At 47.9% G+C, this 13,832-nt stretch overlaps 1 protein-coding gene across 3 annotated transcripts in view; it reads left to right on the top strand.

Moving 5' to 3' along the window:
* Positions 1 to 13,606, top strand: part of CAPN9 (calpain 9) — a 55,129-nt gene extending 41,523 nt beyond the window's left edge. For all 3 annotated transcript variants that reach the window (XM_055234522.2, XM_055234523.2, XM_055234524.2), the window contains 7 exons: positions 1,678 to 1,735; positions 3,414 to 3,478; positions 3,981 to 4,049; positions 4,405 to 4,483; positions 6,712 to 6,828; positions 9,706 to 9,764; positions 13,049 to 13,606. In XM_055234522.2, coding sequence (XP_055090497.1) covers positions 1,678 to 1,735; positions 3,414 to 3,478; positions 3,981 to 4,049; positions 4,405 to 4,483; positions 6,712 to 6,828; positions 9,706 to 9,764; positions 13,049 to 13,075 — 474 coding nt within the window. In that variant the 3' untranslated portion in view covers positions 13,076 to 13,606. The remainder of the gene's footprint in view (positions 1 to 1,677; positions 1,736 to 3,413; positions 3,479 to 3,980; positions 4,050 to 4,404; positions 4,484 to 6,711; positions 6,829 to 9,705; positions 9,765 to 13,048) is intronic.
* Positions 13,607 to 13,832: the final 226 nt, after the last annotated feature.

The raw sequence follows: 13,832 nt of genomic DNA on the forward strand, positions 1-13,832 counted from the left end.
ACTCTCTTGGAGCCATAACTAAAATGAGCTGATGAACTAATTCATGTCAAGGTGCTAATGACTCTATTAGCTTCATGTGTTTCCCCAAACTGGGGTTTCTGAATTATGAAAGGGGTCACCTGGAGGGGTGATATCTAAACCTAGGGGCTGTCTAATGGTAGTATATCAGGCACTGCAATAAACAGGCAAGGCAGGGAGATTAGGGGACCACAGGATCGGATGGAGAAAAGGGGGTCTCATGTGACTGCTTAAAGTATAGCAGGAAGGTGGCTGAGCGCAGCCCTGGGTGAGACAGACCATGGTGAGTGGGGAAGGCAGTGGTGACCTCCCTGCTCCAGGGGCTATCTGGAGCATGCTGGGTCAGACCCAGCATGACAGGCTCAGAGGAGTTAAAGAGGTTCATGCGGGAGGGCAGGAGTTGTCAGATGGAGATCCAGAGTTTGGGAGGGAAGTGGTGAATGTTGCAGGAGTTTCAGTAGACCTTTATTAACAACCAAAAAAGTACCTCTAGAGTTTAGCCCTCCTCGACTCATGTCCTGCTTTTCTTCCAAGTAGTTGGATGACTTGGGCACATGGCTCCATTTCTCTTTCCTCCTCTTTCAGTGGGGGCCTGACTGGAGCAGTGCTTTCTTACCAACACCAAACATCCCAAACCCCCATTCCCCAGGCCCAGAGGCTTCAGGACAGGCTGTGTTAGAAGCACTCCACAGCATAACACACAGCTAGTGCAAAACCCTGACCAAAATGAGGTCCATGTCAGTGCTACTCAAACACACATGTGCATAAAGTGACCTGGGCATCCTGGGGAAAAAACACAGATTCCTCATCAATAGGTCAAGAGCATCCTGGGCAACATAGGGAGAGCTCATCTCTGCAAAAATAATCAGCCCAGCATGGTGGCGCATGCCTATAGTCCCAGCTACTTGGGAGGCTGAGGTAGGAGGATTGCTTGAGCATGGGAAATTGACGCTCCAGTCAGCTGTGGTCACACCACTGTACTCCAATCTGGATGACAGAGCAAGACACTGTATCAAAAAAAAAAAAAAAAAAAAAAAAAAAGGCCTGAGACTCTCCATTTCTAACCAGCTTCTGAGGTGGAGGCTGCCAAGATTTCCTGGAGCGCCTTAGATCCATGATTCTGAAATTCACCCTTATTCTTAACTCTAAATCAACCCCTAGGTCTTAAAAATAGGACCATATTCCCAGGTCCTCTGATTTCAAGATTCCCTGGGGTAAGCCCCAGATACGGGACTGTTTTAAAGCTCTGCAGGCCATTCTACTGTGCAAAGGAAGACTCAGTCTGGTTTTCCCAAACTACCTCCAACATAGGAATCATCTCAGGAGCTTAGGACAATTCCAGGAGTGGTTCTGATCCTCAGGGAAGTCGGGAAACCACTGCCTTGCCCTGCCCAGCTTTCCATGCGCTTTCCTGCATTGGGACGTCTCTCAAGTTAGGCTCTCTCCTAGTTGGGCTGGCATGTCCCTAAAACATGTGACATATGAGACACGTAGCTGCAGCTACACAGGAGATAGGTACATCTGCCCACAGCAGGGTCCTGAAGGCTGGTCTGTCACTTGAGCCAAATCAAGCTCAGAACTGATTTAAAACAAACAAACAAAAAAACTAAAAAAGAAGGTGCCAAGGGCTATAAAAAACAATTGTCTCCACTTCAACAGGACATGGAGGTGACAGCAGAGGAACTTGAGTATGTTTTAAATGCTGTGCTGCAAAAGAGTAAGTGCCGACCCCATCGGGGTCCTGGGGCGCCTATGGAGGGACGAGTGACCACATTGCCTGGGTCCCCTCCCTACTCCTTCGAGCTGCAGATCTGCTTCCCAGGGCTGATTTGTAGGTATACTTTAAAAATAGCTTTCATTGTTTGTTTTCCTGATTCCAAAAATGATGCAGGTTTATAGTAGAAAATTCTTAAAAATGCAGAAAAGCCTAATGACAAAGATAATCACAAATGGTCTCACCACCATAAATAACCACTCTTAACATATGTGTATCCGCATGTATGTACATGTGTGTCATATGCATAGACATATAATGTTAGAACGTTTCATCACTCCAACAAGAAACCCTTTACCCATTAACAGTGTTAACCCTGTACCCATTTCCCCCAGCCCCAGGCAGCCACTCATCTACTTTCTTTCTCTATAGATTCGATTTACATATTCTGAATATTTTATATAAAAGGAAACACAGGCCGGGTGCGGTGGCTCATGCCTGTAATCCCAGCACTTTGGGAGGCCGAGACAGGCGGATCACCTGAGGTCAGGAGTTCAAGACCAGCCTGGTCAACATGGTGAAACCCCATCTCTACTAAAAATACAAAAAAAAAAAAAATTAGCCAGGTGTGGTGGTGGGCACCTGTAATCCCAGCTACTCGGGAGGATATGGCAGGAGAATTGCTTAAACCTGGGAGGTGGAGGTTGCAGTGAGCCAAGATCACGCCATTGCACTCCAGGCTGGGCAACAGAGCAATACTCCGTTTCAAGGGGGAAAAAAAGGAATCATACAATATGTGGTCCTTTCTGACTGGCTTTTTTCACGTGGTGTGATGTTTTCCAGGTCCATCCATGCTGTAGCATGTATCAATGTCTCATTCCTTCTTACAGCCAGACAACATTCCATCGTATGGGTGGGCCCCGTTCTGTTTATTCATTCATCTATCGGTGGCCATGTGGGTTGTTACCGGTTTTTGGTCATTAGGAATAATGCAACTGTAAACATTCCTATACAAGTTTTTTGGGTGGGCATGTGTTTCCACTTCTCTTCAGTATATAGTTATGAGGATGGTTCCATCACAATGCAACAACCTATGGTTACATGGTGGCATAACCATCCTGTTAATGATATGTTTAGTTAAGAGGATTGCTTAACTCTATGTTTAATGTTTTTAAAAACTATCCAACTGTTTTCTAAAGTGACTATTTCACATTTTCACCAGCAGTAGTACGGGAGTACAAATTTCTCCAACAAATTTAAATCCTGCCATTAAATATGCTGCGAAAACATGATTCCTAAGGGTCGTATAATACTCCATTATATAGACATAGCCTAAGGTATTGACCATGCCTTTCTATTGGTCAGTATCTCACTTCCAAATTTTTGCCACTATAAATAATGTGATGACAAAAATCTTCATATGTAATTCTTTGCTCGGGAGTCTTAGAACTAGAATAAATGGATGAAGGCGCATACCCACTTTTATTGCTTTTTTCACATTTTGCCAATTTTCCTTCTGAAAGGTCATGTTAACTTCTACTCCTACCAGTATCATAAGAGAGTAGCCACATCACAGCCCCCAACAGCCCTGGATTTAGCCACATTATTGGGCTTTCAGCAGTTGGGTACATAGGTTTATCTTATCGGGTCAACTGAATTCAGCTTTCATTTGCAATTTCAGAAAAGGACATCAAATTCAAGAAGCTAAGCCTGATCTCCTGTAAAAACATTATTTCCCTGATGGACGTATCCTTCCAAGTATTTGAGCAGAAATAGACATGGATCCTGAGCTTTAAGCACAGTAGAGTGATCTTCAATAGTGCAGACTCTCCAAGAACATGACATCCTTAGCCAGCAGAATAGTCTTCTTCACAGAAAATAACCCAAAGCTGGGGGACCCCGATGCTGAAATTGGATCAGAATCAAAATGCACAGGACTGCCCAGTGGCGGGGGTGGGGAGCTTTTGAAGGGACTTGGGGGTCTTCTTGCCACTTCGGGATCCTGTCCAAGGGAACAGAGTTCTGTTTTTGTGAACTCTCCAGGACCACCCCCATTCCACTTCTGTCATTTCCCCTCTTCAGAGATTTGTGGTTTAATCATTAAAACCACTTCCCCAGGGCCTCAAACCTGTGTCACCCAGGCCAGCCCATCAGCCCTCCCCCTCTGCAGTCCCAGAGCTGAGGTCCCACGAGGAGCCTGAGTCAGGTTGAAACACGGCTCACGTCTCCCTTAACCCATATGGCACAGACCAGCAGCAATGGGAAGCTGGAGTTTGGTGAATTCAAAGTGTTCTGGGACAAGCTGAAGCAGTGGATTGTATGTAACGTGGAGCAGGGCTTGGCCTCTGGGGGACCCGGTGAGCCCAGAGCAGAGGGGATTTAAAAAGGTGTAGCAGCCTGCAGGCTGCAGGCTAGAGGAATTGTATTCGGACAGGGGAGAAGGGAAAACAGCATCATGCTATTCTGATGCTTATGGGAGTACCACCGTGCTTCCACCCAAGACGAAAAGGAAGACAAAAGGGAGACCGACTTCTTTTGGAAGGCCCAGTCCAACTGTGGCCTCTGTGGCCCCTGTAGGGTAGCTCCCCTGGGCTAGCTGTCACCCACTTACTGCCATCGGCAATGCCTTTCAGGCACGCTCCTTCTCAATGCTTCTGCTCTCCACCCTTTAGAACCTTTTCCTTCGGTTTGATGCTGACAAGTCCGGCACCATGTCTACCTATGAACTGCGGACTGCACTGAAAGCTGCAGGTAAAGAAAAGACTGGAGTGCAGGTGGCTGACTGCATGCCAGGTACTGCCTGTGGGCAACCTGAGCAGATGGCAGGTCTTCTCTCTGCTGCCCAGGAGGTGGGCCTCTGAGCCCAGTTGGTGATTCTTAAGGTCATGGCCCTTGGAGTGGTGGCACCAGGGTTCAGACTCAGGACTCACTTGCTGACACCAGGGCCCTCATTTTAAACCACTGTGAACATTGGTAGAAACTTTTTAAATGTATCTGCTAAAAATGAACTTGGCCTGCCCTCTGGAGGCCTCATAGCCTCTGACCATGTTTTCTGGCCCAGTACTTAACACATGGCTCTTTGGTGGCCAGCTGCAGTGATTCCAAACTTCCCATTTCTACTCTCAGATGGTTGTTATCGTGGATGAGACAGAGCATGCAGTGCCCATGGTTTGGGGGCTGCACATCCCTCTGCCACCTGTGGCCCTGTCCCGGGCTTTATCAGCAGCAAACTCTGAAACCAAACTGGATGACTGCATCATAGTTTATACCCTGCTCCCTTTCCCGAAGGCTGGGCTCCAGGTGGCGTTTCCCACTCTAGTCCGGCGCTGGATGGCTGTCGGCCTCTCTGTGGTCCCGTGTCCTGCGTACACAACCGTAGTTTCCATGAGCGCTCTGCAGACCTCCCGCCCGCCGGGCCGCCTGTGCTTCTCACCAAGCACACCTCACAGAGAGGGGCCTCCCGAACCTTTTAAAGTGGTTCCCTCCCAGGGAAAGCAAAATCTGGAAACATGTCCAGGCTCAGGCCTGATAAAAGGATGAAGTATACACAGCCAGGACCATCTCGGGTCCTATGTAAGGGAGAAGAAAATCAGATGATTTACAAATGAGCGAAGTGCCAGGCTGAGAAGGGCACGTGATTTTCTTAGGGGATGGTGACTCTGTTTCCGGGAGGAGGAACTGAGCAGGGGACAAAGGGAGCGCTCAGAGAGGAGGGGCATGGCTGTGTCTTTCCTACCCTGATGTAGCGTGGCGGGGATTGCCCCTCATCCCCCTCCTCTAGCCCCAAACACCAGGATTCTGGCCAAGGCCGGCAGCCCGCACAGCCGTGCGGGCTCTAGAGACTCTGTGCTCTGCGCCTGACCCCCCTCCTCCTCCGCTGGAATTAGGAAGAAGCAGAAAGACCCTGGGTGGATTTCTGAACAATCCTGTGAACACCTCCTAGAAAGTGAACATGTAGACCAAAATGAAAGGCAGAAAGAAATCGCTTCTAAGAGCACTAATTAGAAATCAAAGCACTGGCCAGGTGTGGTGGCTCACGCCTGTAATCCTAGCACTTTGGGAGGCCGAGGCAGGTGGATCACGAGGTCAGGAGTTTGAGACCAGCCTGGCCAACATGGTGAAACCCCGTTTCTACTAAAAATACAAAAATTAGCCAGGCGTGGTGGCAGGCGCCTGTAGTCCCAGCTACTCAGGAGGCTGCGGCAGGAGAATCACTTGAAATCAGAAGGCGGAAGTTGCAGTGAGCTGAGATTGCACCACTGCACTCCAGCCTGGGCAACAAGAGTGAAACTCCATCTCAAAAAAAAAAAAAAAAAAATCTAAATATCAAATCTAGAAGGAAGTTCACTCTGTCTAAACTCCTCATTTGACGATGAGGAAACCAAAGCCCAGAGAACTGAACCCATATGCCACGGCTGGAGCAGTGCCAGGGCTCAGATCCAGGCCTCCTGGCTGTAGCCTGGCATTCCTCCCCCATCGTGGATGTGCAGGAATGGGCCCCTGGCAGAGTATCATTCTCCGTGGGCAGCAGCATCCCCTCTGAGAAACGTTCTAGGGCCACAGCTGGAAGTGACCTGAGACATAGAACGCGAGGGGAGGCTGGTGTAGGAATGAGCGTGGGGCTCAGATACCACCCGGTGTTAAGTTCCCCCAAACGAAGCTTCCTGTAAAGTCAGCGAGACCCTATGGGTGATGTTGGCATCAAAATTAAGATCACAAACTCGCTAAACTCAGAAGCCATTAAACACAGAAAGCACGCCTGAGAGTCCCCCGCCTGCACCACAGATTCACACTCTCACGCTGCATTCACACCAAGGGCAGCAGTCCCACTGGGTCTGGGGACCCCAGTTTTGAGGAGTGAAACAGTGGCTCCCTCTTCTGAGCCCTCTCCTCAGCTGCCTGGGAGCTCCCTCAAAGGTGCAGACTCACCTCGGGGCTCGGATACAGCGAGTCCTGGGTCTCCTCCTTCGTCCCCACAGGCTTTCAGCTGAGCAGCCACCTCCTGCAGCTGATCGTGCTCAGGTATGCAGATGAGGAGCTCCAGCTGGACTTCGATGACTTCCTCAACTGCCTGGTCCGGCTGGAGAATGCAAGCCGTAAGTGTCCAGCGAGGCTGAGGGTACACCTCGGGGTGGCATCTTCAGTCACCCTCCATGAGCACATGAGAAACAGCCTGATTAAAGTAATGGCAAAGATAGACCACAGAGAGCCGTGGTCTGATGTGTGTGGACCCATGGGCCTGTGCGGTTAGCTAAAGAGCAGAATGTGCCAGCCTCCCCTGCAGCGTGTTTCTTAGCATCTCCTTTCTTTATACATTCATAGTGCCGCTGTGGGAGGATGATGGGCTGGGGCAGGTTTGTGCCTTGTGTTTGAGGAAAGGTTCAATTTCAGGTTAAATCCCATCATAGCATATAGAAACCGGAGAGTCTCAGTCCCTCTTCCTCCCTCCTTCCCCACCCTGTAAACCCTAGACATTGACCCAGTTATCTCAAACAAGATTTGTTACACCACAAATAGAGAGAGATTATGTGCCCATGCACTTCAGTGTTTGCAGTTTATTGTCATAGCCATCCTGCCCCTCAAAGGTGGTTTTGAAGGTGAGGCTGAATGAAGCATGTCTAGGGCCTGTAACTCAGCACTGGGGTGGCAACGAGGACATGCCCTCTGTGCAGGTGCCAAAGGACCCGTGCCCCCAAGGGTGCCTCGTGCTTGGTTTAATGCTCTGGCGTTTCCATCTTGAAAGTCTTCATAACTTAGGAGCAGGGGGCCCCCCACTTCCATTTTGCCCTGGGCCTCACAAATTGTGCAGCTAGTCCTGCTTGGTATTTTCTAATCTATGTTCCATAGGCCACTTCGAGGTATGAATACTTGATTTAAAAAAAAAAAAAAAAGGCAGGGGACCGGGCACAGTGGCTCACGCCTGTAATCCCAGCACTTTGGGAGGCTGAGGCAGATGGATCATGAGGTCAGGAGCTCGAGACCAGCTCATAGTGAAACTCCATCTCTACTAAAAATACAAAAAATTAGCCAAGTGTGGTGGTATGCACCCATAATCCCAGCTACTCGGGAGGCTGAGGCAGGAGAACCCCTTGAACCTGGGAGGCAGAGGTTGCAGTGAGCTGAGATTTGCCACTGCACTCCAGCCTGGGCGACAGTGGGAGACTCCATCTCAAAAATATATGTAAATAAATAGATAAATAAATTAATTAAATTAAAATTAAACTAAAAAGGTGAGGATTGTGACCCTCGGTTATCAGCATGACAGCTCCCTCTGCTTCTTTGGTAATAGAACACTAATTACTTGCTTGAAGCACAGCCCCTCTAGACTCTAAGCTCCAGGAGAGCCGTAATTTCTGAACAATCAATGAGTATGTGTTGATTAAGGAATGATGAGAGAAGCCCAGAGAGAGACCAGCAGGTCTCAAAGGGCCTAGTATATCAAGCCAGGAGGCTGGGCTTTCCCTAGGGGGTTACTGGCAGCTAGTGAGAGGTGCATTCTAGAAAGACCCCTCCTGAAAGAGAATCACTTATTAGACTTACAGGGTGGTCAGAGCTGACCCTAGAAATAATGAGATTTGCTAGTTTCTCTTCTCTCAATTGCTCTTTCCCTTTCTAAACCACCAAGGCGTAATCCTTCCCAGCACGGGGGGTGGGAGTGCCTCAGCTTGTTCTTATAGTAGAGGAATATTAGGGTGAAGACGCTTTAGGCTTAACACCATCCACTCTGGGATCCTCACATTAGATTCGCCTGGAGAACTTTTACAATTACCAAGGATGGAGCTTTGCTCCAGTATTATTTTAACTTTTTATTGTAAAAATGTCAACCCTCCACTTAGATATAAAGAATCATAATAGGTTCCCATGCACTCCATACCAGCACTTCTCAAACTTTGCTATACATTACAATCTCCAGGGGTGCCTAAAGAAATGTTGATGACCAGGCTGCACAGTTGACCAATTCTATTAGAATCTCAGGGGTGGCACACAGCATCGGGAGTTATGCACATTCGCTAGGTGTTTCCAGACCTTTACACCCAACCTCAAGAATCACCATCTTGCTAACTTTTCCCTTGTGCTCCTACAACACATACTTTTTCCCCCTAAATAATTTAATAGCAGATCTCAGAAACTCTTTCCATTCATCTGAGTATCTCCAGTTGATAGACTTGTTTTTAGCATCATCGTCATGCCACTTGCACACCTAACAAAATTCTCAGCAAACCCTCAACTTTCTCTAGTGCCCGGCTCATGCACCAAATCTCCCAGGCCACCTTTTTACAGTTGCTTGGTTGACTCAGGATCCACACAAGACCCAGTCACCGTGTTTGGTTGTTGGGTCTCTTCCATTGCTTGTGGTCAGTGATGGTCCCCCACCCCGCTTTGGGTTGTATTATTAAAGCTACCTGTGAGATTCTCAAGTGAAGCCAGGGCTGATTGGCTCGACCTCGTCTTCTGAAGGTGAGGAGGCTGAGGCCCCAAGAGGGCAGTGACTTGCTCAGGTGACACCATGCGGTAGACCCAGCCCCCAGCTCAGTGCTGGCACGCTGTCCTGTGCCACTCTGTCCCGTGACAGCGCCCACAGCCCCTTCCTACAAGGGCGAGACTAACAACTTTCAGATTCATGCAAAACTTTACGTACATGTGCTTTTTTTCTGGGGCCCATGGATTTCAAGGGCCCTGTACCCCCCAGAAGGTTAAGATAGGGGAGTTGCTTTGGCTCCAGGAGCTGCTGGCCAGCTGACTGGCTTAGGTGACCACTGGCTTGCAACAGGGCTGGATGCCTCCATCCGTTCAGAGAAGTTCCCTTTCAGCCGGCCCGAGTCCCGTCGCTGCCCTTGATGAAAGTCCTTGTTTACCACCAGATGGAGCAGCTTCCCCACAGGCTCCCCTGAAAGGCCCTTTTGTCGCTGGGAAACAAACTTGGTAAAGGAATTGTCTTTAAAAGGATGCCTTTCCCCCTTCTCTCCTATCAGGGGTGTTCCAGGCTCTCAGTATGAAGAACAAGGAGTTCATTCATCTCAATATAAATGAGGTATGGCCAATCCAGCCCCTCTGCTCAGGGACCCAGCCAGGGCCCGGCAGAGTCCACGCTCCATAAATGTTTGCTGAATGCATGATTTCATGCAAGGGCTGACATCTAGCTGTGGGAGTGATTATAACAAAATAGCTAATATTTTTGAGATACTATTTATCAAGTAATCAATTGAGCCATTACAATAATTCTGTAAGCTAAGTACCAATAGTATCCCCATTTTGCAGGGTGGAAACTGAGGCATAGAGAGATTAATCGCTTTGACTTGAGTGAGTGAGCAAACTCTGCCTTCTTGTCCTTCTCTTCCTTCCTTTGGGTAACAGCCTGCCTGCCTTCCACCTGCCAGTTTGCTCACTCTCCCTTGCCCATGTTGTCCCGTGGTTCCCATGATGCTCCCCCAAACTCCAACAAGTACAAAACTGGCCAGTTACCGGGGTCATCATAGCAATGAGGGGGTGGGAGACCATGGGTCTCAGTGTCAGAGGTGTGGGAGAAGGATTCCGAGGGGTTTCAATCACCCTCTCCCCAGAGGATCCCGATGGACCCCGTCTGCTCACAGGGAGGTCCATGGGCCAGCAGCAGCACAGGCATCACTTAGGAGAGAGAGTTGGAAATGCAGAGTGCCAGGCCCTGCCCCAGACCTGCTGAATGGAAGTCGCCTTTCACAGGACCCCAGTGATTCCTGTGCACATGAAGCTTGGAAACGCTCTTGAGACATTCTCTTGCCCAAAGGCAGAGGGGAAACTGTGGAGCAGTTTCCTTCAATGGTTTCTGTAATTTTTATCTCCCTTTTCCTACTTTCCCTCCCTGTATCTTTCTTTCCAGGTCTGCTTTCTCGTCTACCTAACAACACGAAAGCCAGGCAGCCTGTGGCTCCTCCCCAATCTCTGGGGTTTCTCCTCTCCACCAATTTCCATACTCACACTCACAGCCAGCTCATTTCCAAACTCATTAGTAACTTTGGGTTTGGATAACATTTAATTGAATATTTCAAGATGAAGAGGTTGATGACAGTATGTGTTTTAGAAGATTATACCTCCTCCCCTCTTTTGTGCTCTGATTTCGATTAATCAGGCTGCTCTGTGCCTCAGTTTAACCATTTACAGAAAGAGACACAGGCCTTAATATTACACCAAAAGCTTTGCTTTATAATAATATCATATAATTTGTCAATTATGTTGATTCATCACTAATTTTCTCAAGTGTGTATCTCAGATCCCTGGACACATTATTATTTCATTGAGAACAGAAACTGGGCATTTTTCTTCTCTAGTTTTGTCTTCCACCTTCAGCATGTAGAACACATGTAATAACTATACCTCCTTTGATCACTCCAAGATTCCAAAGAAAGATGTGCACACACAAACTATTCTATTATGAAAATAAGAGGAAGCTGGGCATGGTGGTGTGCACCTGCAGTCCCAGCTATGTGAGAGGCCTAGGTGGGAGGATTGCTTGAGGCTATGGGTTAGAGGATGCAGTGAGCTATGATCTCGCCACTGCACTCCAGCCTGGATGAGAGTGATAGCAAGACCCTGTCTCTTAAAAAAGAAAGGAAGATGTAATCCAAGCACTTTGGGAGGCCGAGGCGGGAGAATCACGAGGTCAGGAGATAGAGACCATTCTGGCTAACATGGTGAAACCCCGTCTCTACTAAAAATACAAAAAATTAGCCTGGCATGGTGGCGGGCGCCTGTAGTCCCAGCTACTTGGGAGGCTGAGGCAGGAGAACGGCATGAACCCGGGAGGTGGAGCATACAGTGAGCTAAGATTGCGCCACTGCACTCCAGCCTGGGCGACAGAGCGAGACTCCATCAAAAGAAAGAAGGAAAGAAAAGAAAAAAGAAAGAAAGAAAGAAAAGAAAGAAAGAAAGAAAGAAGAAAGAAAGAAAGAAAAGAAAGAGAAAGAGAGAGGAAAGAAAGAAAGAAAGAAAGAAAGAAAGAAAGAAAGAAAGAAAGAAAGAAGGAAAGAAAGAAAGAAAAAGAAAGAAAGAGAAAGAAAGAAAGAAAACAAGAGAGACCCCTAGGTCCACCTTTATTTATCATTTACTTTAAGGTAAATGATAAGTAATGTCACTAAAAAACATGAAGAAGTGTGATGGCTGCCCCTGGTCCATGGTGGAAGGAGACAGTGGGAAGGTTTGTTACTCAGTGGCCTCCTGGCTAGTCAAAGGCTCCAGAGCACCAGCAGTGTGGAGGAAGTATTCCAGTGCTGCAGGTTCAAGGTAGAAGTGTGGACACCTCTAACCCAAGTGTCCACAGGTGTAGGGGCTGGAATGGGCTCCTGCCCTGCCCCACATCATCACCCTGCAGTACAACAGTGAAAACCATTGCATTCTCTCCCTCTAAACCTACCATCCTTATATCTGGCTGCATGTTAGCATCACCTGGGGAGATTTAAAAATCCTGATACCCCAGCCACTCCCCAGATTGATTAAATCTGAATCTCTGGAGGTGAGACCCAAGCATTGTTTTTTTTTTTTTTTTTAAATCCCCTTGGTGAGTCCAGTGTGCAGCCAGGTTGAAGTATCCATGTTTTAAAGTCCCTCTCCTTTTCCCCTGACCCATCCCAGGAAGCAACAGGAGCTTTTCCTGGCTGAGTTGGCTTTACCTGCAATCACTTTACTAAAACAGCCTGTGCACTTTTCATTACAGTAGCCCTCATACTATATATGCTGTGCCCAGGAAGGAGGACAGAGAAGGGAGAAAAAAACCATCTCGTATAATCACGTTGCCCCAAGTCACCATGCTGTGATAAGCAAGCTGTTGGGAAGGAGGAGGCAGGGTGGACTCAGGAGAGAAAATGAGGAGGAATTCCATGCTACTTCTCCTTTAGCTCACTTGTAACACCTCCCAGCTATGGAACCTGCTTCCACTTCCTGCAGTCCCTCCATGGTGGAGGGCCACCTCTCTCCCCAAGGTGAGAGGACCCCTCATCAACAAGGAAAAGGCACTTAATACTGCCCTGCCCAAGATGCTTCAGCGAGGCTGTCCTCTTAACAGGGAGAAAGCACATTTTCCTGTCTCTGTCTTACCATCTGTGCTTGATGTGAGCTCACTCGGAAAGAACTCAGGTCCTCCAGAAAATGTCAAGTGCTGAGAATTCACTTATTTTCTTTAAATGGTTTCCTGTTGAGACAGATATCCAAGTTTACAGGCAAAATGATCAACTAGCAGATCTCCTGTGATGTCAGCAAACTGGGACCTCTCCTGAGGCTGAGACTGGAAGGGACATGGAAGGACAACGACCCATCATCTCTCTCTCTCTCTCTCTCTCTTCCCAGTTCATCTATTTGACAATGAACATCTGAGGCTGCCTTGTAGAGATGCAGCCTTCCCAGCTGAATCTTGGCTTCTGGACCTTGACCTTCAGAACTTCTCCTGGTGTGGAACCATTATGCCCAGGGCTCACTCCCCTCTCATCGTCTGGCCTTCTCCCTTCTCCATCTTGATCTGGGAAGAATGAAATGAACTCAGCTACACTCTCTGATTTTGTGCTACTCCTTTGTAAAGTCACTGCCTTAAGGTGGCTGTTGGCGCCACCTGTGCCTTACATCCAGGTTCAGGCATCGCTAGCTTTCCCACACTCTATTTTCCTTACTTCCTTCCATTAAGAATTACTCAGAGTTCTAACGCACAGAATCCTGGCTTCCATGTAGCTCCAGTCATTGTGATCAGACATCCTTTATAAAGCATGTTTTTATAAATGTGTATGTGGAATAAGATGAGGGGGAAAAGGAGTGAGGTCATAATTCAGCATTTCTGCATCATAAGTGTGCTTCCTTATTGGGGAAGACATCAGGTAGTTCCGATAATTGGACAAGAATGGATCTCCAATAAGAATGGATCAAGATGACAATCTCTACCTCCTCCTATGAGAGGTGGTAACTAAAACAGTCACTATCCAGTCCAGATATTATTTGTGTCTGAAGACTTTGGGTCAGAAAAGCTGAATGCTGTTATTTCTTCTCAAGGAGTCCAGATTCTGGCGAGGTTTGATCTTACTCATCCCCAACATGATGGGGGAAAACAGAGCAGAGAATCCTCATTATAGCTCACTAGTGCTGA

This window comes from Symphalangus syndactylus, chromosome 19, assembly GCF_028878055.3.
Source record: "Symphalangus syndactylus isolate Jambi chromosome 19, NHGRI_mSymSyn1-v2.1_pri, whole genome shotgun sequence".
Classification (NCBI taxonomy): domain Eukaryota; kingdom Metazoa; phylum Chordata; class Mammalia; order Primates; family Hylobatidae; genus Symphalangus; species Symphalangus syndactylus.